General features: G+C 42.2%; 1 protein-coding gene across 2 annotated transcripts; it reads left to right on the top strand.

Annotated features, from left to right (window-relative positions):
* The first annotated feature begins 6,862 nt into the window (after positions 1-6,862).
* Positions 6,863-25,907, top strand: ATP6AP2 (ATPase H+ transporting accessory protein 2). Of its 2 annotated transcripts, XM_067724197.1 has the most exons (9): positions 6,863-7,022; positions 12,973-13,103; positions 14,715-14,846; positions 19,673-19,768; positions 19,910-20,047; positions 20,945-20,998; positions 21,853-22,002; positions 22,896-23,015; positions 24,921-25,907. In XM_067724197.1, the coding sequence occupies exons 1-9, from the start codon at positions 6,983-6,985 to the stop codon at positions 25,113-25,115; spliced, it is 1,056 nt and encodes a 351-aa protein (XP_067580298.1). In that variant the 5' UTR covers positions 6,863-6,982; the 3' UTR covers positions 25,116-25,907. The 2 variants fall into 2 exon arrangements, with proteins under 2 accessions (XP_067580298.1, XP_067580299.1); XM_067724198.1 differs by lacking the exon at positions 14,715-14,846.
* Positions 25,908-26,162: the final 255 nt, after the last annotated feature.

Genomic DNA, 26,162 nt, shown 5'->3' with positions numbered 1-26,162 from the left:
AAGGCCAGAGCAGGAGTCTGAACACCGGGTGGGTTAGGAACACGAGGCTGAGTCTGACCTGCCCTTCTCTCCCCAGCCCTGGGCACACCATCCAGCGCGCACTGGAACTCAGGACGCTCAAAATGTGTGTGTGGGGTGGGGGGGATGGGGGGTGCATGCCTGAGGGCAGTGACGGTGCAAAGCCAGGCTCCCACGCTCCCCTCTCGGCTCTCACTAATCTCACTAACAACCGGGAGTGGGTCAGTGCAGGACGCCCCCACAGGCTGCTGTGTGCAGGGTTCCTGGTGTTGCCCTCTGAGGTTGAGGGAGGGTATCTGGAGACTGGACATTTTTCATTCATAACTCACCACGTTCATAAGGAAGGGGAAGTAGCTGCCAGAGGTGATGGGAGAAGAGGGAGCACAGTTGGTTTCCTGATGCTGGTAATGGATCGGTAATGACCAATGCACACTCCTGAGTCTAGACTCTTTCCCATTATGGGCAGCAGGATGGATGCCCAACAGCGGACTGGAGCTAGGGAGGGCGGGGAGGGGGGAGATAGGGGCTTGAAGACTTTTGCTGGAAGCTTTAAATAGTTATGGGGGTGGGGGAGGGAGAGAGGAGGCAGTGACTGGGTCAGGAGAAAGGATGATTGGGCAGGTTTTGGGGGCCCAGCTGAGAGCCAATCCCCAGAGGTAGGGAAATTTCCACAGCAACAGTCAGCAGCCCATTATAGGAAGAGAAGGCAAGCAGCTACATGATTCTGGGGTCTGGGTTGTGTCCAGTAGTTCCAAGAGAAGTCCTGAGAGGCAGGGAAATCAGGGCGTAGTGAAGAGAAAGAGTGAGGGGTAGTCCATGGGCCCATAGCGGAATGAGCATGGCAGAAAAGATAGAAGGGGAGGGACTTCCGCGCTTCCACTGCAGGGGGCACGGGTTCGATCCCTGGTCAGGGAACTAAGATACTGCATGCTGTGCAGTGTGGCCAAAAAAAAAAAAAAAAAGACAGAAGGGGAGTCAGTGGGGGAAATAGAGGACCAAGGACCTGATCAGGTGACCAAGCATCCCAGCCAGCTCCTGTCAGCTTCAGAAGCTGTCTTGAAAACAGTTGTTGCCAAAGTATGGTCTTACCTTGTTCTTGCCTTTTGTAATTATCTGGAAAATGAACTTACTGTGATCACTTCACTAGCAGAAGATTCCCTTATACACTTTGTGTATGACTAGAAGCCATCATTTGTTAATTTGTTCATTCATTCATTCATCCACTCATATATCCAATGTTGAATGTTTACAATGCGCTCTGTCAACACTGGGCCCTGCTAACTTGGAGCTAAACCATATGAAAAGAAGCTCTTTCCCCTTTCCCCCTTCATATGGGATGTAAATTCTCAGGTTATTTATTCAGGGTTCATCTCCAAGTTAGCAGGACCCAGTGTTCACAGAGCACGCTGCAAACACCCAACACTGGATATATGAATGAATGAGTGAATGAAAAAATTAAACAACTTCTATTCATGTTAGTTTAAATATACTCATCTACTAGGTGCAATCTGAGAATACTCTTAAAATATTTTAGGTGTAATTTGCCTACTGTAGAATGCACGGATCTTGAGTGAACAGCTTGTTGTGTTTTCATCTATGTATATCTCCCATGTAACCACAGTCGAGATCAAGATACAGAACATTTCTATCACCCCAGAAAGTTCCCTTGTGCCCCTTCTCAGTCTATCTCCCTCACCCTCAGATTACGAACATTCTGACTCCGTCATCATAAGTTCAGAGGACGTGGTGCTTTTGGTTAGGTTTTTCAGGGGGGTTTGGAGAGAAACTAACCCAGTCACTGAAGTCAGTATCCAGTGGCTCAGTGAAATGAAATGCCCACTAAAACTTGGAAATAAGATTGCGCTCTGTCTCAGTCAGAGTTTAATCAGGAAAACAAATATGGCGAAGACCATGGAAGGGGGTTGGAAGCTCTCACGAATGGAGAGGTATGGTATGTGCAGTCAAACCCAAAGGGGGCTTATTACAGTGCCCTGTCAGTCTGACACAATTATCTAGTCTGCCCAGTGGGTGTGTTCCAGCTGCGGAGATGGGTACAACAGAGCCTGATTCGTTAACTATTTGCTGTGGCTTCATACTCACCAAGTTGATTTTGAGTAACTAGGATTCCTGTGTCACTTGCATTTTTGGAGAGAAAACACTGACCAGGTTGTCATGAATATGCAGACTACCACATACTTATATATGTCAAAATGCTATTTGTAACTTTAAGAACTTACGACTTTATTGTTTTGGGTCAATGTCACAGTGTCAGATTCCCTCTGGGACACTGACAGAACTGTTGTTCTCAGGCTGGGGGGCTGAAGCCTGGATTTTGCCCTGTGGTGAATTCCCGCAGTAGATACCATCTCTAAGATCTCTTGTAAGACAGCAGTTAACATGCCAACCATAACTCTGGCCTTTCTTTGGAAACTTCCACCCTCATTGAACACATGTTGTGTAAACACAAGAATCTCCAAACGTAAGTTGAAATCGCATACAAATAATTCCCACCAAGTCAAAGGGAGATACGACTCCTCAAGATTCAAACGAGCAAACTAGATTTTAAAAACCTTTTTTATTGTAAACTGTAACACACAAACATACAACATCAATGTTCAAAATGTGGATAATAATGAAATGAACGCTAGTGTAACAACAGCCATCTAAGTCATTAAGAAATGACCAGCATCCCCAGATCTTCATGTCCCTTTTAGATGTATCCCCCTCTCTCTGCCGCCCCATAGGTAACTTCTATGACATTTTTATGGTAATCATTTCCTGGCCTTTCTTTATACTTTGACCACCAATGCTGCGTCTCTAAACAGCATACTTTCTTTTTGTGTGGTTTTGAACTTTATATAAATGGAATCATACTGTTCATTTCTTATTTCTATATAACATAATACAATATAAATATAAATGTGATATATAATACATAATCTGTTATTTATATTTATTCCTTTTCATTATGATATAATATGCCATTGTATGAAACATACAATACCACAATTTATTATCTAGCCTACTGTTAATGGATATTTAAATTGCTTCCAGTTTGGGGCTATTATGAACTGTGTTGTTATGAACATTCTTGTACGTGTATTCTGCCACATGTAAGTGCATATTCCTATAGTATTTCTTCCAAGGAATGGAACTGCTGGGTCATAGGGTATGTATATCTTCAGCTCTAATAGACAAGGCAATGTTTTCAAAAATCGTTGTACCAATTTATACTCCCACCAGCATGTTATGAGAGTTTCAGTTGATTCGCATCCTTGCCTACACTTGGCATGGTCAGACTTTTAGGCTTTTGCCAATCTAGTGGTGTGTCGTGGTATCTCGTGGTTTCAAATTTGCGTTTCCCTAACTACTAATGAAGTTGAGCATCTTTTTATATAGTTGCTGATCTTTCCTATTTCCTCTTCTGCAAAGTATCTATTCAAGTCAGTTGCCCATTTTTCTATCAGGTGGTGTCTTATTGATTTGTAGGAGTGATTTCCACTTTCTGGATATAATTGATCTTTTCCCATTTTGTGACTTGTATTTTCACTTACCTTATGGGTTTTTTTTTAATCGACTTTATTTTTTAGAACGTTTTAGATTTAAAGAAAAATTGAGAAGATACTACAGAGAGTTCCCATATACCTCACACTCAGCTTTCCCTGTTATTAACAACTTACATTAGTACGGCACACATGTCACAATTAATGAACCAATATTGATACATTATTCTTGACTAGAATCCATACTTTATTCAGATTTCCTTTTTCTGTTGCAGGATCCCGTCCAAGATCCCACATTACATTTAGTTGTCATGTCTACTTAGGCTCCTCTTGGCTGTGACAGTTCCTCAGACTTGCCTTGTTTTTGATGACCCTGATAGTTTTGAGGCACACCGGTCAGATATCTTGTAGGATGTCCCTCAATTGGGAGTTGTCTGATTTTTTCTCATGATTAGACTGGGGTTATGGATTTGGGGAGGAAGGTCACAGAGATTGAGTGCCATTCTCATCCCATCATGTCAAGAGTATGTACTGTCAACATGGTTTGTCACTGTGGATGTTGACCTTGATCACCAGGCTGCAGCAGTGTTTGTCAGCTTCTCCTCTGTAAAGTTATTCTCTCCTTCTCTCTCACTTTTCCATTCTGTATATTGTGTCTTTTGAAAAGAAATCCTTAATTTTAATTTAGGAGCCCTCCACTGGGCTCCCTGATGGCTGATTTGCAGGGACCAGACCATCTCACAGTGGTCTCTCTGGGATCACTCAGAACTTACTGCTGGAATTAATAAGGGGTGGAGGGGGCAGAGTTGGGGAAGCAAACTATATTACATATTCTTTCAAATCTTCTATCTGGACCTCTCCTTTGGGAACTCAAGAACCAGGAATTTGACATTTTTGTTTTCTGGTTCTTCTCCAAGAGTCCTCCCCTCAGGGCAATGGATGGCTGGAGTCTTGGCTATTTGGCCTGGGAGGAGAGGTGTGGCAAGAGTCGGGGAGGAGGTTCTTTTAGGCTAACACATGGGTCATTACTTCAAATATTATCCTGCCACACACATATCCACCTCGAAATGCTTCAATGGAAAAGTTAACTGCACATCACCGGTTGTTTACTGAGCGCTAAAGATTGAATCAGAAGGGCTGTGTTCATAAAGCAGAACTGCTGACGATTCAGAAGGTGACCTTGAGTACGCATGCCCACCCCCAGGTTTCAATCTCTCAGTCTATGAAACAAGGAGAAAGCTTCCTACCGCGTTTATCCTGCTGCATTTCAAGGCTATAAGGAGCAGCAATGCCCCTTTGAGACCTCAGATGAAAAGGGGTCTTAGGTTTAAAGGACAAGCTGTTCACCCTTAGCTCAAAAATGGATGTTATTTCTCAAGACATAGAGTATGAAAGATTGTGAGATTTTGAGGTTTTCTTGGGGGGGGGGAAGAGGCAGGATTTATTTTATGTTCCAGTCTATTTATAATATTTTTAGTCTACTTCAAATTAATAGAAATAAGAATGTCCTAGAACTCTTTCAAGAACAGAAAAATTCACTCCTTTCCCTGTTTCTTAGGCTGGATGAAATTGCAGGAGTTGTGCTCCACTTTTAGCTGATTATTTAGACAAACGTTTTCAGGGCCTTGGTCTAGAACCTGTTCTACAATACATAGCAAGAGGTACAAAGAATGAAATTTTAGTTGATGTGAAGAGAAATGATTCCATCGTGCTTGAAAATGAATTTTTAAAAAATGATTAAACTCTTATATTGATATCTAGTTTTTTCAAGCCAGTCATTTTAGAGTTGTTTTGAACTTAGCTGCTTTAGATAGTTTTGGTAATCTAATAATTTCACATTCCTAATGAAAAAATATCCCTTCCCCCTTCAGATTTCTTTAAAATCACATTTGTGCAAATTCTCCTCCGAAAGAACGCCAATTCGAGAGTCCAAGGGTTTTCTGAAATTGAGCGAGGAAATCCAGATTCCATTCCCTAAACTGAGAGTGGCTTTGGTAAGCGTAGGGGTTCTAGACAGTTCAAACCTGAGTATTTTCCTAGGATACCTGAGAAACTGCTGGGGTCACTGCTTTCAACCCACTCTCCTTTTTTTCTCCCTCTATTAATCCCAAGAAGAAAATGGAGATTGGAAACTGAGGAAATAGTAGGGCATTTCCCCCCCAACAGTTTCGTCTCGCATTTGTGCACTGAACAGTGCTCAGACACCTTTCAGTGGCTCCCCATTTCCTACCAACTGAAGCGTGGTTCTTTTATGTAACATTCAACATCCTCAATAAACATGTCCCTAATTGAAATTTTTAGCACTTTGTGCCCCTCTTCTTTGGTTAAACTAAACATTTAATGCTTAACCTGATGGGTTTTCTCCCTGTCATAGCTTAGTTTTTGCTACCTGAAAGAACCTCCCCATCTCCTATCCTTGCGTACTGAAACCACATCCATCTTTCAAGGTCATTGGCTGGGACATCGTTTTCTGACCACAGATGATACACTGTCATTTCTTGCTTCATATCATAGGTTTAATAATAATAATAATAAAACCCCGTAAGATGTGAGAAGGGAGGATCCTGGTCAAATTATTATGTCTAGCCTTCGCCTAACACTGAGTGAATGGATGAAGGAAGTAATTAATGTAATTAACTCCTGGTAGATCAGAAAATCTTAGATAGGGTTGCCAGATTTAGCAAATCAAAATGCAGGACGCCCAGTTATATTTGAATTTCAGATAAACAACGGATACTTTTTTTTAGTATAAGTATGTCCCATGGAATATTCACGACATGTTTATGCTAAAAAGTATCGCTGTTTATCTGAAATTCAAACGTAACTGGGCGTCCTGTAGTTTATCTAGCACCCCTACTTGGAGTGCAGGGGTTTCCCGAAGCGCCTGGCTTCCTCCCAGCAGGTGCTCAGCATCTGTGTAATTGTCATAGCGAAACCCAAACCAGCCCTGCAGCTTCCACAGCTGCACCCGTAGCGGGGCGAGGCCACGCGACCGGGACAGACAGACACCCTGGTTGGAGACCGTCGCTCGAGACTGGCGAAAGGGTCCGCACCCGGGAGGCAGCCCCACCCTGTGGGCTCTCTGGACCCCTCGACAGGTTTCGTCATCCCCCCAGCCCCCGACCACCCGCCCTACCCTCCATCCCGTGACCGTTCGTCACGGGCCAGGAGAGGAACTCCCCGGCTCTTTGATCGCTGCCTGCCATTGGCAGGGCCTTCCATCCATCACGTTAGGCTCCGCCCATGACACTAACGTTTCCCGGGCTTCGTCTCTTCCGCAGGCCGCGGCGTAGCTGGCGATTGGTGGAGAAGGCTGCGGCCGTCCCAGAGGAGGCGAGGACGGGGCGGGCTTAGGGAGTCGGGGCGAGCCCGAGCTCGTCAACCACTCGTGCGGCGGTGGTCGCTGGCGTCCCGCCGGCCAGCTCTGTGTCGCCCTGCACTGCTGCGGCCGCCGCGGAACCATGGCTGTGCTCGTCGTGCTCTTGTCCTTCTTGGTGGCGGGTAAGGCCCCGGGCCGCGGGACTCGGGGGCGGCCGCGGGTGGGCGGCAGTGGGGCGGATGCCGCAGTGCGGGCAGCTGGCGATGGCCTCGGCCCAGCCGCCTCCTTCTCCGCCTTCTCTCCGGGCCGGCCTGTGGCGGCGCGGCCTGGCGGGCTTGCTGGGGCCGGGCGGGGCTGGGCTGCGTGGGGGCACCTGAGCCGGCCTCCACCCTTTGCCTCTTCAAGAAAGGCGCGTCCGCCTGTCTTGCTCCAGCCTCTTCCGGCTCGGGAGGCGCTTCGGAGGACGGGGATGCATTTCTCAGTCAACTGTTGAACTGCAGCCCTCTGCGAAGAAGTGAAGGCAGACTTCTCAGTTGCCATTAGCTGCTGCTTTTCTTTGCATTTTTCTGGTGTCTTCATTTCTAGCGGTTATCATCAGTAATTGGTGAAATCTTCCCACTCCCCCCAGTGTTTCAGGATACGGAAGTTGGAGGTGGAGTAATTGTTTTTGTATGATTATTTCTCAAGGAGAATTTAAAGTTCCTCTCAGTAGTTTGCAATAGTTCCCAATTTTAAGGATTTGGAAACTAAGATGTGAGTCACGTTCTTAGGGTCACATGTCAAAAAATGGTAGTTTTCTCCGTGGAACCTAGGTTCCCTAGCATTCAACAAGGGGAATGCAAGTCAGCTCATAATTGGCCTCTTACCGTGCATCATGTAATTCGGTTAATTTTACACCAATCCTTAGAAGAGGATATCACCCTCGTTTTACAGAGTGGTCAAGCCTAGACAAATTACCCAAACAGCACACAAGTAGTAAGCCGCAAAGCTGGAATTGAACTCAGATCAGCTGGTTCCAAAGTGTGGGCCTTTCCCATTATACATGTCGTGGCACAGGTGTGAGAATGTGGGAATGATGGGGGCAGGGACTGGGGGCCCAGTGGTGAACAAGAGGCCGAGTTGAGAACAGTTTGGAGGAATGGGTCCCTGTTCCCCAGTGTGTCGATTCAAAAGCTAGACGTTAAAAATCTGTAGGGCGCCTGTGCCGCTGCTCTGTGAGGTGCTGAGATGCCCCACTTTGGGAATGGTGGTTTAACTCTACATGAAGGTACAGACCTTTGATGTTTTTGAAACCTGCAGGTTTTCTCCATCCTTGGAGGTGCCCAGTATTGTGTGTTGATGATAGTTACACTTACTTTAGTGACCCCCAAATTTTAAGGTTGTGTTGTACCTTTCGTCTCTGGCTCTGTCAAGGTCGTTCTGATCTATCTACTCAATTTCTTTGGGGGAATTTTTTAAGTTTTTAAATTCCGTTTTTGAAATTTAAAGATCTTCCTTCTGATACTGTGATTTAACTGAACATCTCGCTGAAATTCCATGTTTTAATGTTATGATTGATATTATTTTGATTCAGTGAGGTTTAGGGGTTTTTGTTAGGTTTTGGTCTGAGGCAAAATAATTGCTTCTGTATATGGTTTGAACCTGCTTTCCTAACTATAATAGTCTAGTTCATACAGATCAAGAATCTGATCCTGTCAGCTTCTGCACTGCATGCTCTTGTCAGATGAGGTGAAATTACTATTTTCCACAATGACTAAATGTGATTTAATGGAAAACATCTTTAAGAGATCTGACTTCTCTATTTGAGAAAAATATATATAAGTCCTTTACAATGGTGTTACCAAACCAGAGACCAGGGGAAGGGATCTAGGGTTATGAATACCAGGTCATGAGGAGTATTTGAAAAAAATTCAGATGTTTAGCTTGGAGAGAAAAGGCCAAGGGTGAACACATGGAATTTGAAGGGATGTCACGTTGAAGAGGGATTCAGTTTGGTCACTGATGCCCCAGAGGTCAAAAGTAGGACCTGTTTATTTTTTCACTTGTTGATTCCATCCCCATTCATAGATGACAGCATAGTATGGTGGGGAGTTCCCAAAGAGGGGAAGGATTCTTAACCTCTCTCTCAGACTGGGGAGGCGGGGGGGGGAAATTTCCCTCGGCAGGGTGCCTCACCGGCAAATGTGTGAAAGGTTGGGGTGGGAAGAAAAGCACAGAGGTGTGAGAGCAAAAGAGCGAATAGTTTGGTGGAGCTGAAACGCATAGGGGTTAAGTTGGGGAGATCCCAAAAGGAAGGGTGGTGAAGTGCTTTGGGTGTTACATTTTGGATTTTGTTTCAAAGACTCCGGGCATCGAGTGAAGGTGGTTGAGCTGCAGGGTGAATGTTCAGATCTGTAGTTTGAAAAGGTGCTGGGAAGGCTGGATCTGAGAGTGGCATGACAGGTCATAAGGCGGCCAGTTCTGTCAAGCCTCGGGAGGGCCTGAAGTGGGGAGGGCCTGATGAGGACCCTGGGCATGGAGGGGAAAGGGTTGTGAGATAAGAAGAAGAACAAAAGATGGACAGAATTCATTGGTTGATTAGCTGTGGTGCTGAGGAAGGATTTAAAGATGACTAATTCAAGCAGCTGGGTGGAAGGTGGTGTCATCCTTTGATACAGAGAATGTAGGAGGCGTGTATGGAAAAATGGTGAATTCAGTTCTGAACCTGTTGAGTTTGAAGGACCCGTGGGACTTAGAAGGAGACGCTCAGCTGACTGTGGGGTATGTAGGCCTAAGGTTCAAGGGAAATCTAAGCTGAATATAAAAATCTGGGAGCCATTAGTGTGTTTTTGGTGCTTGCAGTCTTAAGGAGTAGATGGGCTCAGCCAGGGGGAGACTCCATTGTAGAACAGTGTAGAATAGAAAGCAGTGAGGGTCAGAAATGGAGCTGCAGATCTCCAAAGTGGAGTGTGCCCAGTGATATTGGGATGCCAGAAGAATGTACTGGAAATTCCATTTGTCTTTTATTTTCTCTCTCTTTCTTTTTTTTTATAGTAATGGTCAGATATTTTTGTAGACTGTCCCTCAATTTGGGCTTGTCTGCTATTTTCTCATGATTAAATTGGGAAGAATACTAAGGTGTGTCATCCTTTTAAAAAATTTCTATTTATTTTGTGTGTTCTGTAATATATTATGAATATACATTTTATACTAGAAATGTATACTTTATAAGTAAATATATGTATATTGGGAATACTTTCAAACTTTATACTGAAAGGGTTGAAATCTCAAAAGTTTGGACGTCACTGCTTTAAAGGATGGGAAGGGGAAGAAACGGAGGAGAAAAGTAGCCGGAGGGATTGGAAGGAAAACCAGGGGCCCGGGCTTATGGAGGCCAAGGCAGGAGAGTTTCAAGGAAGGGGTTGTCAGTATCAGTTGCTTTGGGAAGTTACATACATTGAGGGCTGAAAATTGTCTTTGGGATTTGGTGAGTCATTTCAGTGGCATGGTGGGGTCAGAAGCTGTGGGTTAGGTAGCAAACAGGAGATGAAGAAGTAGCAGAGCCAGTGATGGCTGACAACTCTTCCAGGATTCTTCGTCTGAAGGGAAGCAGAAGTAGGTGGAGGCTGGTAGGACCAAAGGAAGGGTTTTGTGGTTTGGATTTTAGAATGGGAGCACCCTACGCGTATTTTTATGCTGAAGCGAAAGAGCCAGTTGAGAGGGGAAAGGGCTAGTGCAACATGTGGCTTCATTCATTCAATCAACAAGTATCTATTGAGCACCGGTGTGCCAGGCACCGTTTTCAGCCCTGGGGATATTGTGTGAACAAGACAGACTGAAACCTCTGCCCTCGTGGAGCTCTTTTGTACAGGGCCAGCTTCGTATGCCCCAAACCATATAGCCACCTAACTCCTGATACATCCTCTCTTCCAGAATACAGACTTAATAAACCCTGAATGAATAATTCAGTAGGTGAATGAATGAAGGTCCCTTGAAGGCTGAACCATGGGATATTTTCAACCGGAGGAGGGACATCCCTGCCAGCACCTGGAAGGAGAGGAGATAAGGATAGGGGCTTGTGCAGATAAACTTGTGATGGGGAGAGGAAGCAGGAAGCTGGAGGAATTCCTGTGCTTTCTCTTGAAGCTGGAGATGAGGTTATCTGGTGAGACTGAGTTGGGAGTGATAAAACTGGAAGTTGAGAGAAGTTAGGAAGCCAACTTCTTAAACTTTTTAAAGGGTTAGAATGTTGGGACAATGGAGATGATTGCTGGCAAACGTGGCGCTGAGGTGGCATCCCCATTCACTGGTCACATTCAGGTAGAGGATGGGTGACTTTCTTTCAGGTATCCCGGAGATGCCTGCGTGAAGCAGCAGTTTCTCAGTATAGGAGTCCTTGTAAGGTTTTCTGAAGCTCTAGGCTGCTGAAGGACTGTTGTACAGGTGTGGAAGTGGATTCTAACTATAAAGTTGAGGCAAAGTAATTTAGTAGAGCTCTGCTGGGGTCGAGTGAGTAGGGCTGCATCTCAAACAAGGCAATCTCCAGATCCAGATATTGTTCTTTAAGTGTGTATGGTATTCAGAAAGTATGCCTTCCTTGCTGCCCCGTTTTCCTTAGAGTTTGCAGTTAACTACTACTTCAGCGAAGCAAGATGTCTGTCATTTACAAACTGCCATTCCATCCTGCTAATTTTTGTCTGCCTTCGGGTAGAGCAGTTTGGAAATTCCTGCTCTAGTGGCTGTGCTGAATGAAACTCGTAACTCTTCATGTTGTATCAGCACCATCCTGAGGCCTTTTATTTACTGTCAATACTGCAACACCAAAACATTTACTGTTGCTTCCAACGTTATTCCCATAGCCTGTAAGTGGTACTTTCCTTAGGTCAAGAGAGTAACAGTGATGCTTTGTTAAAGTCTAATTTTCCTGTACTAGGCATGACCATGATTTGTTTTGGACTTGGAACTAATCTTTTCATAGGAACTCGAAAGTTTCCATTAGTTACTTGTCCTTGTGTAATCTAGACATCATTGGGTTAACTCACGATGGGTGAAGAAGCAAGATACCTCATCCTTAGCCTTGGAGGGCCTATAACATAGTCCCTTGATTCTCATTCTCACCTCTTAATCCCAGGCCCCATACCCCTAGACTAGTTGATTTTATTATTACAGAATACCTTTTCTCAGCCTCTTGATATGTGCCTTGGAAAAACTATGTCCTGGACTTTGTTTCTAGAGTCTGAAGTATTTTACATTCTGACTGGTAACGTGGACCCCCCCATTTGACAGAACTCATTTCAATAGCTTTACCTGTGGGACATAAGGGAAGCTATGATCTATCCTAAGATATACTAACCTGCTGAAGTTTTGGCGTGATATACTAGGAATTTTATGAATTTGCATTTTCAAGAGAGGATCGATGGTAGAAATATTTGTTTATTTAAGGCTGTGTTGGGTCTTCGTGGCTGTGCGCGGGCTTTCTCTAGTTGCGGTGAGTGGGGTCTACTCCTCGTTGTGGTGTGTGGGCTTCTCGTTGCAGTGGCTTCTCTTGTTGCGGAGCACGGGCTCTAGGCACGCAGGCTCCAGCAGTTGTGGCACGTGGGCTCAGTAGTTGCGGCTCGTGGGCTCTAGAGCGCAGGCTCAGTCGCTCCGCGGCATGTGGGATCCTCCTGGAGCAGGGCTCGAGCCCGTGTCCCCTGCATTGGCAGGCGGATTCCTAACCACTGAGCCATCAGGGAAGCCCTCGATGGTAGAAATAATTTACAGATTTCAAGTTTCTTTTCTTCCTTTCTGGTCTGGGCCAAGGTTTTGGTTTTGGTTCTTTAAAAATGTGGAGAAATGCTGCTGATTTCTAATTCTTGCCAAATTGCCACATGCCCCTGTTTAAGGGCCATCTGTAGGAAGGCACCTAGATCATTAGGAGAATCTTGTTTCATAGTTGTAACTTTGTTACAGCAGAATGTATGGACGTAAATTCTTACAGTGATACTTTGAAAAAGAATTTGTTGATGTTTAGGTTTTAGCATTTTGTCCAATCAAAATTTAGTATGCTAAAGTCAATGGAGAATGGGAAAGTATGTATTATATTTAATAATTTTCAATGTGGGTACAAAAGATTTATGATGGTGATCATTTATTAATCTGTTTTCCTTTCAGGTGTCTTAGGGAACGAGTTCAGTGTATTAAGATCACCAGGGTCTGTTGTTTTCCGGGATGGAAATTGGCCCATACCAGGAGAGCGTATCCCAGACGTGGCTGCATTGTCCATGGGCTTCTCTGTGAAAGAAGTATGTGTATTTTAAAAAAATATCTGGAGCTGCTTGTGCAAGCATTTTTGTTGATTTCTGCTAATATGCCAGGAAAGCAACGGGCAAACATAGGTCCCGGTCACAAAAGGAAAAAGCTTATTTGTAGTCAGGGAGATTTTGGATAAGTGTTCGAAGCTCGGTTATGAAAACAAATCATTATAAAAGATTAACCATGTAATCGTTTATTCATAGTAGTGACGTTCTTTGTTATATAAGAGAATGCATCTGTCCTACTATTAATAGGATGTATAATTTTATTGTGTTTTTCCAGTACACGTGATAGATTTGTGTCTTGGTTCAGGCTGCTATTACAAAGTACCATAGACTGGCTGCTTTATAAACATTTATTTCTCACAGTTCCAGGGGCTGGAAGTCTGCCATCAGGGTGCCAGCATGGTAGGGTTCTGGTGAAGGCCCTCTCTGGGCTGCAGACTGCCAACTTCTTGTCGTACCCTCACATGGTGGAGAGAGCCGGAGAGAGCCCTCTGGGGTCCCCTCTATAAGGGCGCTCTAAGCTCATTCACGAGGATTCCGTCCTCATAATGTAGTTACCTCCCTAAGGCCCCTACTCCTAATACCGTCATACTGGAGGGATTAGGATTTTGCAATATGAATTTTGAGGAGACACGTACATTCAGTCCATTGCAATTTTTTACGAATGATAAAATGTATATGCATCTTACCTGAATTTAGGAAAATAGTGTGGTCAGTAGCCATAACCTTTTGTAATAACTGGCTGCTTACATGATTGTTGCGTAGGGGGCCTAGGTCCCGTCAGTATGAGACATTTTATAAAGCTCGGGGCTGGAAGAAAGGAGATGGAGTTTGCTCTATCTTCCTGTCTCCTCCCACTTTAAACTTGGTGCTTTTGAGGTGGTCTCTAGATATCATCAATCACTCAAAGGAACATTCTTCCTAGGTGCTGAGTGCCCTTGAAACCAGAAGCAATGCACGGGAGCTGCCACTGCTGGGCCTTTGGGTGGAGCCCCCGCGTTCCTTGCGTGAACCTGATGGGTTGTTTACATTTAAGGATGAAATTTGTACCTAGTTCTTTACAAACTTAATTTTGACTACAAATGGCTGTCAAAGTAACCTTTAGAAATAATTATTAATCAACTACTGAGAGTTACTTTCAGCAGGAATTTTATTTATAAAGCACTTAGTCTAAAGAGAATGTTGTAATGGTAGCCTTGCTGTGTCACTGTGAAAGAAAAGTGATGCTGTAGGTAAGGGCAAAGAATGATGTGAGGGAAGAAAATGTCCATGGTTATATGGAAAAGAGAATGTTTTGTAATCTGGAATTTGAAAAGTACCTACATTTTGTTTATTTGCCTGCTTTTTTCCACAGAAGGTTTGAGATGACTTATTATTAGACTTTATTGTTTCAAGTCTGTAGAAGTTTAAGAAAACGAAATCAGCATCCTCAATTAGGAGATTGCAACTACTGCTTTAAATAAGACATTTGCTGTCCGTGTGAGTTTTCATTGCCAGTGTCATCCCAGTACCCCGTAATTCTGCTTGTTAGATGTTATTAGGGAAATGGTTTCCTGAGTTGATAATTGGGACAGTTTCACACTTTTCAATGTGTAGGACCTTTCTTGGCCGGGACTCGCAGTGGGTAACCTATTCCACCGTCCTCGGGCTACCGTTATGGTGATGGTGAAGGGAGTGGACAAGCTTGCTCTACCCCCAGGCAGTGTCATTTCGTACCCTTTGGAAAATGTGAGTATTTATTATAAAGAATTAAAGGGATGCATTTAAAATTTTGTTTTGTCAGCTGTCATTATGGATTGTGTTCTAAGCACTCGTGTTTTTTTTTTTAATGCACTGATAATTTTTTTTTAATTATATGATGGTTGTAAATTTATTGAGACTTGGCTGTTTGCCATGGATGAGAATACTTTCTAAGGTAACAGGTAGAGAAATTGGCCCGCTCTCAGAATAGTCAGAGGCTCAAAAAAGAGAAACCAGTTGAGGGTGTAACCTGCTGACATTTTCTAGGGCATTATTTTGTCACCTTCCCTTCAGAATTTTATCATTTTTGTGTAAGAAGGAGACTGGAGGCAGTTTTGCTGGCTCACTTATCCCTTCACTGGCCTTTCAGGCAATATGGCTGACTGAGCTGTTGTGAGAGGCCGTCCTTCTACTGTAAGCATATAGAAGTCACCAAACATCTTTACATGTATCACTAAACTCGAAAGCAAGCAAGGGGTACACACAGGTGCCAGATATGAATAGAGAATTCAAAAGCCACAGTGGTGAGCAGGAGCTGAAGGTGAAATTGTGTTCCCTACAGAAAGCCTGGGGCTATAAAATGCTGTCTTGTTCTCTTGAAAGGAGGACTATTAAAACCCCAGCTGCCCCAGGGCTACCATGAAGGAGCTGGGTTGCCACCCTTAGCTGTGGGGCCCAAAGAGCCCCCCTAAGAGAAATCGGAACTATGGGCTTGTGCTGTGCAGTCACATGCTCCAGATTCACACAGTCCACCCCACACAGACACCTCCCCAGCCCAGGGCTCCTCGGTAAAAAAGAATCGAAGAGGAGTTGAATTTACCAAACACTTGAAGGAAAAAAACGCCATGAGAAAGTCAGCAGGTGCGACAAACAGAATTCATCCCCCTAGAACTACTGCAGATAACAGACCAGCCTCAAAAAGAGATTTAAAAATACATACATTAAAATTGTGAAAGAGTTAAAGGAAGGGATAGAAACCAGAGGCAGTTAAAAGATATTTTTGATATGTGGTGCTTTCATTTTCACTTAAAAATATTTTGTAATTTATACTGATATACTGATTTCTTTAACCCATGAGTTATTTAGAAGTGTTGTAACATATGGGTTCTTTCAAAATAAGTTTTGATTTTTCAGTTTCTAATTTCACTGCATTGTAACACTGGTCTATATGATGTTGATTTTGGTGGTGGGGCATGTTTCACACTTTTCCTGTGGTCTAGTATAGATTATCTCCAAGCACACATGACTTGCTTACAAAAAATGACCATGTACTAGGCCACAAGGCAAATCTCAATGGATAATAATCAGTATCATATAAACCACCCTCTCTGACCACAATGCAGTTAAATCTGAATACAGTAACAAATGATACCTTAAAAAATGCTTGGAAATGGTAGAAACAAACACAAGAACGACTCCTCAGGTTTAGAGCACACTGAGGTAGACTAAAGCCAAATCAGCACCTAAATATAGTGAAATTGAAGAACTGTCAAGGACGCGGACGCTAATAATCTTGCCAGAGAGAAAAGACGCTGTCATGACAAAGGAATGAGAGCAAAATGGTAGCAGATTTCTCATCATTGCCATTAGGGACCAGAAGCGCAAGAAAGGAAAAGCAGGAATTGCATAGTATGAAGCTAGGCTGAGAATATTGTTTAAGTAGTTATAATAAAATGATACAGAAATGAAAATTATAACTATTGGGAGGGTGGAGAGAGAGAGTGCTTGTAAGGGGATAGGGCTGTGGTTGGTAATGTGGGGGAGCTAGATCCTCATTTTCTATAATGGGCGATAAATACATAATGCCTAAAATTAAAAAATCAAGACGGAGTAGTATAAACATTTAGAGGTGGTGGTAAAAAGAAAAGGAAACAAAAGATTTGAAGGTGAGTGCTATAAATAGGTACTAAGGATGTAATGTTCAGTCAGCATGATGACTGTAGTTAACACTGCTGTGTGATACATGTGAAAGTTGTCAAGAGGGTAAATTCTAAGTTATCACAAGGAAAAAAATTTTCTTTTTTGCTTTCTCTTTTTTTTGTATCTATATGAGATGATGGATGTTCACTAAACTTATTGCAGTAATCATTTCACAGTATATGTAAGTCAAACCATCATGTTGTATACCTTAAAACTTACACAGTGATGTATGTTAACGGTATCTCAATAAAACTGGAAAAACTAACTCGAAGTGAGGAAGAAAAAAGATGGGGGAGGAAAGAAAGTACCTCATAGAAATAGGAAATGGATGCGCAAACTTACCTTCCATAGAAAGTCTTAGATAATTGTCTCTTTAAACCGCATGTATATATATAACTCTTAAAAATTAATTTTTAAAAAGCCAACAAGAAAAGATAGCTGGAATAGACACAGTCCTAAATAATTCATTGGTTGAGGAGAAAATTATGGTGGAAGTGTTGAAACTATTTGGAACTGAATATCACAAATGTGCCATATATTTAAAAATTGTGGGGCACAGCTAAAGTGGTAAGAAGCAGGAAAATTTCTAACCCTACAGGCACATGTTAGATAATTTAAAAGATTGGAAATTAATGAGCTAAAGAAACCAGAAGAATTTCAGAGTAAATGGAAGGAAGGGAACAATAAAAATGCAAGACGTGAAAAAGATACTTTTAGTCTTCGCAAAGATTACTAAGTAGCTTGTTATGTGATTTCTGTGAAAATCACTGTAGAAGATCTCTTTTAAAACCGTATATATGGGGGCTTCCCTGGTGGCGCAGTGGTTGAGAGTCTGCCTGCTGATGCAGGGGACACGGGTTCGTGCCCCAGTCCGGGAGGATCCCACATGCCGCGGAGCGGCTGGGCCTGTGAGCCATGGCCGCTGAGCCTGCGCTCCGCAGCGGGAGAGGCCACAGCGGTGAGAGGCCTGCGTACCGCAAAAAAGGCAAACAAAACAAAACAAAATGTATATATGGGACGTCCCTGGTCCAGTGGTTAAGACGCCGCGCTTCCACTGCAGGGGGCACAGGTTCCATCCGTGGTCAGGAAACTACGATCCCATAGGCCACACAGCACAGCCAAAAAATAAAGTATATTAAAAACCCAATATGCCATTAAGATTTTCATTAGCCTACAATCCAAAACTAAACATTTAAAAAGAGGTCATGTTATTGCTTGACCCTGACTGACTGCTTCTAATCCTTTTAGTGGCAGTAGGTGGAAAGATACAAAGCTCTGAGGAAAAATCACCCCCCCCCCAAAAAAAAGCCTTAGAATTCCACTAAAGCTTCTATTTGATTAGCTAGCTGTTATCATTAGATTTTCAAGTCCTGTAGATACAGAATTTACATTTTTCCCAGGACAAACGTGTATCCTTATAATGTAGTAGAAGAAAACAGTCATGGGATTTTAAGCGTGACCTTTTTTCCTTTTATAGTATAGCAGTCTATATAATTTTTTCTTTTCCTTCACAGTTTGGCGCTCACCTGACTCAGTAGCTTCTCCAATTTGATTGCTAGGGACACGTTACCTTTAATCTTCAACTTTCCTGCTGTGTGTGCCACTGAGGTGAAATGAGGCTGGAGAGTTTGTTACATGTTCTCGTATTCCTTCCAAAGCCCAAGGAAGTGAAGTGTGTGCTTGCAAAAGGAGGAGCGCTTGTGGCTGACTCAGGGAGCTTGTAACAGGATGCTTTTGCAAGCTGGAACTCTTCCCCTTCTTCAGTTACTCATTAACTTATTTTAAGAGAATTTGGGGAAGAGTTAATATGCATCTTGTGTAAGAGTAAAAATAGATTACACTTCACGTTTATTAATCACATTTATTTCTGCCTGGCCCACGTTAACGAGCTACTTATACACATGAACCTTTTAATAATAGTAAAGGCAATTACTGGGGGGAAAAAATCACTGTACGAAATCTCCATTAAAACAAAAACATTACTACTGTACTGCTTGTTGTAATAATATTAAGAATAAAATAAGTTTTTGAGGGGAAAATTACCATAATTTATTTTAAAAAATAATGTGGGGCAAAAACAGGTCTATGGGAATAGACGTCAGAATTTTGGTTACCCCTGGGGGTGAAGGGAGTGGGGAGAGAGGCTTGTAGGGCGCTGATGTTTTGTTTTGCTCTGGTTGGCTTATATGAGCATATCCATTTGTAAATATTCCTTGAGCTTTGACTCCAAGACCTGTGCACCATATTATGTGTATGTTTCACTTTAATAATAAATTCACGGAAAAAAGTACATTTTTATCACAATTAGCTATTTCGGTTTATTAATATCATGTGTTCCCAAGATAAATTTCACATTCAGAATTCTTGTGACATACTTTATGCCTTGCCTGAGTCTTCAGTCTATCTGAAGACCAAACCCTACATCTTATAAACATTTTTAAAATTCTGAAATGAAAAATGGTCTCTTTCAATTATATTCAAGTCTTCAAATTCCTTTGACCTTCTCTTAAATGCAAGTTAATACATTATCATTATTGTAGAATATACATTCACTGTGGCACATTTTATCAATATTGAAACCAGATGTATTGCTGCTTAAAATACCTGAATGACCACCAGAAAATGGTCGTTTGTGGAAGGTAATGTTTTGTCCTTTATTTTGCACGTTTTTTCTCATATAGGCACATTTGGAGACACAAACTCATTGGCCCACTAGGGGGCTCTTTAATCATCTTGTGCCCTCAAAAGGGCTCTTTGTGTTTGGATATGATTTTTTGATTTCCATAGAAAATGCTGGTACATTTTTTTTAAGGCTCTTTTTTTAATACTATGTAAATGATTTTTCTTCCCATTTTGGTTCTGATAATAATTAAGATCTCACTATTAAATTTCAGGCAGTTCCTTTTAGTCTTGACAGCGTTGCAAATTCCATTCACTCCTTATTTTCTGAAGAAACTCCTGTAGTTTTACAGTTGGCTCCCAGTGAGGAAGTAAGTGTGATACAGTTTTTATTTTAAATGCTTTAAAAAATAAGCTTTCTTTATTTAATGAAAATTTATGAAAAATGCTGACAGACCTCTGTATATTGGAATTATTCTGTAGAATGTAACAAAATTTTTGGATTCTTGCAGAGAGTGTACATGGTGGGGAAGGCAAACTCGGTTTTTGAAGATCTCTCAGTAACACTAAGACAGCTCCGCAATCGACTGTTTCAAGAAAACTCTGTTCTCAGTTCACTTCCCCTCAATTCTCTGAGTAGGAACAATGAAGTAAGTAGTACAGTTATTGAATGAATAAATGAACATCATTAGTAATTTCCCATTTCTTATGCTCCTGACTTTAGAGCAAACTTGACCTTTTAGAAAATGAAAAGTTTTGCAAGTTTATTGCTTGGAGTAGATTCTTTTTTCCTTTAGTGTAATTTTTAAAAAATGAATCTCATGAATGAATTGACTCTGAGCTGATCTGTAGTAATAAATAGCACTACATTCTAGCGCAAGGGTTGCCACCAATTGATCCTGACAGGCCAGAAATCACAGTAACTAGTTGGTAGAGCTGTGTGGACCTGGTAATGTGGGAGCCATTATTCACTGCCACTTTTGATGTGTTGCCTCATTTTTCTAATTCATTCTTGACTGTACAGTGGAGGGCACCACCCTTACTTTTGACTCCTGTATGCCAGCTTCACCACCTGTTCATGCACCCTCTTAACCACATGGCGTGCCACCTTTGTGGTAGCCTCCCTTCTTCACCTACTCTGGATGACCAGGACCACCATCTTTTATTCTTCAAGGGATGTGAGCAAAGTAGGCTATTGGCAGGACCTAGTTGCAGTGCGCCAGAATGTTCTGATGCCCTGAGGGAAAACCAGTTTAGAGTTTAGATGCTTTATCACAGCTTTATCAAAAATAAAGCTGTTGGGCTTCCCTGGTGGCGCAGTGGTTGGGAGTCCGCCTGCCGATGCAGGGGACGCGGGTTCGTGGCCCGGTCCGGGAAGATCCCACATGCCGCGGAGCGGCTGGGCCCGTGAGCCATGGCCGCTGAGCCTGCACGTCCGGATCCTGTGCTCCGCAACGGGAGAGGCCACACCAGTGAGAGGCCCGCGTACCGCAAAAAAATAAATAAAATAAAATAAAATAATGCTCATTTCTTTCTGCTCTCTGCAGGTTGATCTGCTTTTTCTTTCTGAACTGCAAGTGCTACATGATATTTCAAGTCTGGTAAGTAGGCTTGTCTAATTTTTCAGTTCCATTTATTCTGGTTCCGGAAGACACTTCTAGAGAGTCCTTGAATGATAGTGAAACCAGTCAAAAAGTTTATGTGCCCTAGATTTATGATTCCATGAAAGTTGAGAAATCAGCGGTGGTGTTGGGAAGTTTGAACTCATCTCATGTTAACAAATTACTTTGCATTTCTACCTTTAGGAGGGATAGTATTAATATATCTTCCAAGAACACAGGCTTCTGACCTGTTGATTTCTTGTCAGACATCAAGACTTAAACAGTCTGGACTAATAATGCAGTCGACCAAGTCAGGAAAGGAATATATATGCCTGTAGTGTGTGTATATATATATATTTGGTGATTTTGGTGAATGACTTTTTTAAAAAAACCCTCCTATGATGAAATAGAAAATCTTACCCGTGTGCCGTCTTCTGAAGTTGTTGCCCAAACTCTCAGTGGGGTTGGTTTGGGGAGTGTGGAAGTGTAGTGCTGGTGGTGTGGGAGGTGACTGCTCTGTGAGCACTGATGGCTCGTCTCTTCTGGGATCAGTCTGGTCCAACCATCTGCTCTCTCATACCCTGGCCCGTACCTGAGGTTTTTAAACTAAGAAATTTTTAATTTTTAAAAGAGCTTTTATTATAACTGCTCCTAAAAATGAGATTTGTGTTGGATTTGTTTTATCAGAAACTCCCATTTAAACCAGTTCTGTTTGCCACCGTAAACCAGTTCTGTTTGCCACCGTTCTAGACTATTGTGGTACCCTGGGGTGTTTCTGCCTAGTTTAGTTAGGTGTAAAACTCCAACTGGCTGTGTTTGACAATACTTCATCTATTTCCTTTTGTTCTCCTAAGTTGTCTCGACATAAGCATCTAGCCAAGGATCATTCTCCTGATTTATACTCACTGGAGCTGGCAGGTTTGGACGAAATTGGGAAACGTTACGGGGAAGACTCTGAACAATTTAGAGATGCTTCTAAGATCCTTGTTGATGCTCTACAAAAGGTAAACCATCAGTGAATGGGGTGTGAGCAGTTAGAGCATTTGACTTTTAGGGAAAAATCTGCTTAGTGAAATTATTGATTGAAGTCTTTTTACTCACCTTCTTTGAGGGGCCCTCTAATTTCAGTGACCGAGGATGGAGTAGGTCACAGGTGTATGTTGGGATGTCTGTCTTTTGTCTTTTTTTTTGGCCTTGCCGAGCGGCTTGCAGGATCTTAGTTCCTCGACCAGGGATCGAACCCGGGCCCCGGCAGTGAAAGTGCCAAGTCCTAACCACTGGACCACCAGGGAAATCCCAGGGATGTCTCTGGTAAAATATATCTAACATAAATTTACCATTTAACCATTTCTAAGTATATACAGCTCTGTGGCACTAAGTACATTCACATTGTTGGGCAACTGTACCACCATCCATCGCCAGAACTTTCAGCTTCCCTGAAACTCTGTCCCCGTTAATCCCTATGAAATAACCGAAGGAGAACACTTAGCACAGTACCAGACATTTAGCAGATACTAGTAAATGCTAGTTTTCTTCTGCCCTTGACGTTATTCACCTGCAGCTCTTCAGTGAGGCTTCATAGTTAAATCTTTGTAGATGTTTGCGATCAACCAGAGACAACAAAGATTTCATTTTTCCTACTTCCCTGCCCCCAACTTATACACCAACAAATTCAGTGACTACTCCTTTCTGGAAGTAATTTTATTTTGAACGTTTATATGTTGAATCTTAACACTTTTCTGAATGTTTAAACCTTTAAGAGTTGCCTATTTTAAGACACACTGTATTTCATGAGCCAGTAGGTAATTGTATTTTTTCTTGTAGTGCACAGAAGCTTTACAAAAATTTTAAATAAGTATGTGTTTTGAGATTCATAGTAACGTCAATAACTCTTCAGTTTGCAGATGACATGTACAATCTCTACGGTGGGAATGCAGTGGTAGAGTTAGTGACTGTCAGATCGTTCGACACATCCCTTGCGAGGAAGACTAGGACTATCCTTGAGGCAAAACAAGCGGTGAGTACGTTTTTAGATTAACTCTAAAAACCCCACTAAATCCTGTATCACTCGTGGGCAGTATGAATGAGCAGTCAGTAAATCGTAGGTTTCTTATTCACGTAGTTATTCACGTAGGTATGTGTGTTTTGCCAGTGATGCTCAGTTCTTTGGGGTTGTAATCAGATAATGCAAGACTTTGTTAGGGATAAAAGCAAATGTGTCAGAGCCCATAAGCTAATTCAAATATGGGTATTACAAGGAGACCTCAGAAGTTAACATGAGGGAGTGGTGTGGCGCTCTCAACTTGTGGAGTCTGCTTTTCTCAGAGGTACATTGTCTTTGTGGTACAGTCTCCCATTTTCCGGCTACGTACACTCTCTATTAATACAATTTTGACCTGGATCTTGCTTTGATTTTTAAGCATTTAGAGGACATAGGCCAGGGTGCCAGCCCTAGTAAAACAAGCGTGTGTGTGCGCACGGCCAAGAACATTACTTACAGCTGGCTTCATCTCAGAGCAGGCGGATTCCCAGTCGTTTATGGACGCTCTCTTTGGGTCCATTTTGCAGCCCGCACTCTCCTCTGTTTTACCAATCGCTGTGTGGGACTTAGAGGGAGATGCTCAAAAGTAATGAGTGTGTTCAAGATAATCTAGATGTGACTGGTTTGCGATTGTTTCGGAGTGGAAAGACCTCTGTTTAAGACAGCATGGCAGGCTAGACAAACCGAAATTTTCCGACTACAGAGCTAGAAATAGTGGATAAAAAGTAAACACCCTCTTGAATGCAGTTTAACTCTCAAAAAAGTAAAGGAAACTCTTAAGGAGCAACTAAGAAAGGGAACTGGAGAACTGTGTTAGGCTGTCCTGGGAACATTTCCAGATGGGTTACTGAGCAACTGGGCTCTCTGTGGGGAGTTGGAACTGACGCCTCCCCGTGAAGCTGGGACCCTGAAAGGGCTGTGCCCGCAGTGAGGGCAGACTAGAAAACAGCCTGCCTGCCAGCAGAAGGAGACAGGAAGGCAGCTTGGGGGCTGTGCAGTCGGGGTATGTGCTGGGGGTGGAATGTCTCTTAGGGAATCCTTAACCACAGGGCCACCTTTATGTGGGTTTGAGGCTCAAATTTATACTATCCGCAAGTTCTAGGAAGCCCCAGGCTGGTAAGACCGGTGGCCTCCAGCAGAAGCAAATGTAAAGCCTCCCTGGCAGGACACACCTTCCACACACAGCATACAAAGTATGTAACATGTAATACTAGTGAAGAATTCTAAAAATTAAACGTTATAAAGCTGAAGAGAATACTTGTTCTTCTGAAGCTCCCTCTTGTCTTATTCCTTTACCCTCCCCATCTAGAGGTAATTGCTCTCCTGAATATTATGTTAACCATTCCCTGGCTAACCATTCCCTGGCTTTTTCTTTACAGTTTTAATACATATGTATTTATCCTTAAATAATGTTTGGTTTCGCCTGTCTAGAATCATACTATATGTATTTTACTCTGAGCAAAGGCTCAGTATTGTTTTTAAGAGCCATGCAAGTTGATAAATACAGCAGTAAAATGACCTGAACTACTCTATGTTCCACTGGATGTGCCACGATTATCCATCCCGTTGATGGATATCCTTGCACATGTCTTGGTACACATCTACATCTACAAGTGTGTTCCCCAGGGCATGAACTGGCTGGATCACAGTATACTTACACTGTCACGTTATCGGCGTTGCAAGCAGTTGGAGCACTATATATACCTCCACCAAACAGTGTGCTTACCTTCTCTGTGAAGGCTCCCCTTCTTGGTTCCTCCTAATATAAAAGGAGCTCTTATGCCACTTATTAATATAGTTTGTTAGATAAATGAATCATAGCTAGCAAACTGGGATAATTTCCTAACTTAACATTCTTCCCTCTTGATTTCTTTATTGTAGAAGGACCCATCAAGTACCTATAACCTCGCATATAAGTATAATTTTGAATATCCAGTGGTTTTCAACATGATACTTTGGATAATGATTGCCTTGGCCTTGGCTGTGATTATCACCTCTTACAATATTTGGAACATGGATCCTGGATATGATAGCATCATTTATAGGATGACAAACCAGAAGATTCGAATGGATTGATGAACTTTCCTTATGCCAACTTAGAAAAGGGGTTTGGAAATTTTCGTTATAATAAATCTTTTAGTGTGTAAAGTAGATAGTATAAAAAAGCAGATTTGTGTTCTCTATTTTGTGTGCCTGTGATGATGCTCTTTTAGAGCGAATTATAGCTGTGTGATATAGATGCTCAAATACTATGATTGATATAACCATTTAATACAATTAATTTCATTCCATTTAATATTTGGAAACATGCACTGAAATAAATATTTATTTCATATAGGACAGTTTGTGTTGGGAAAATGCACTGAATTTGAAATGCTTAGAATGCTTAACTTACTTCCTTACACAGGACAGGTGAAAGTGATAATTGGACTGTTATATACTATGAACATGAACGTCTTAATGTAAATACCTCTGAAACGAGTAAAGGTTTTTAACTTCAAGCAGCTCTAAACTATGTATGTGCTTATATAGTCACTTAGATTTGGACTTCCATCTGATTGACAGACTATAGCTGTTTTTTAACCTCTTCTGAAAGTTTGGTGATCCGAATGGTCAGGTGTGGATATTAAAGATAGATACTACATTGATGTAAACAGGAACTAGCTTTGTGGAGTTATAGATGCTTGTAATTACACACACAAAAACATGTGGGGGACATCGTGGGGCATGATTTCAGTAATTTTTCCCCTTTTGTAAGTTACTCTGGTTATTCTATAGAATGCTAAGTGGAAGTAGATGCTCCCTGCTTTTCATGTGGAAGTGGACCAATAATAAAGAGTGGCAAATAAAGTTAATAATGATTCCAAATTTGTGTCATTTCAATATTAGATCTATTTTATATTGTAAAAACCTAACTGAAAAGGGTTTTAATCTAATCAAAATTGGCTGTTTTGTTACACAAACTGTTTATTCTCACTGCCTCCTGAGATTCATTACCAATATGAGGAAGACATTTCAATTACTATGCTTGTTACTGAATTTATACAGAATATGTGATAAATTCACACTTACTTAGACTTCAGGTAGGGAAGGCTTAAATTTCCTTCCCAGGGGCAGGGCAGC

The sequence above is a fragment of the Pseudorca crassidens genome, chromosome X (assembly GCF_039906515.1).
Source record: "Pseudorca crassidens isolate mPseCra1 chromosome X, mPseCra1.hap1, whole genome shotgun sequence".
Lineage (NCBI taxonomy): Eukaryota > Metazoa > Chordata > Mammalia > Artiodactyla > Delphinidae > Pseudorca > Pseudorca crassidens.
This window is presented reverse-complemented; position numbering and strand designations above follow the sequence as displayed.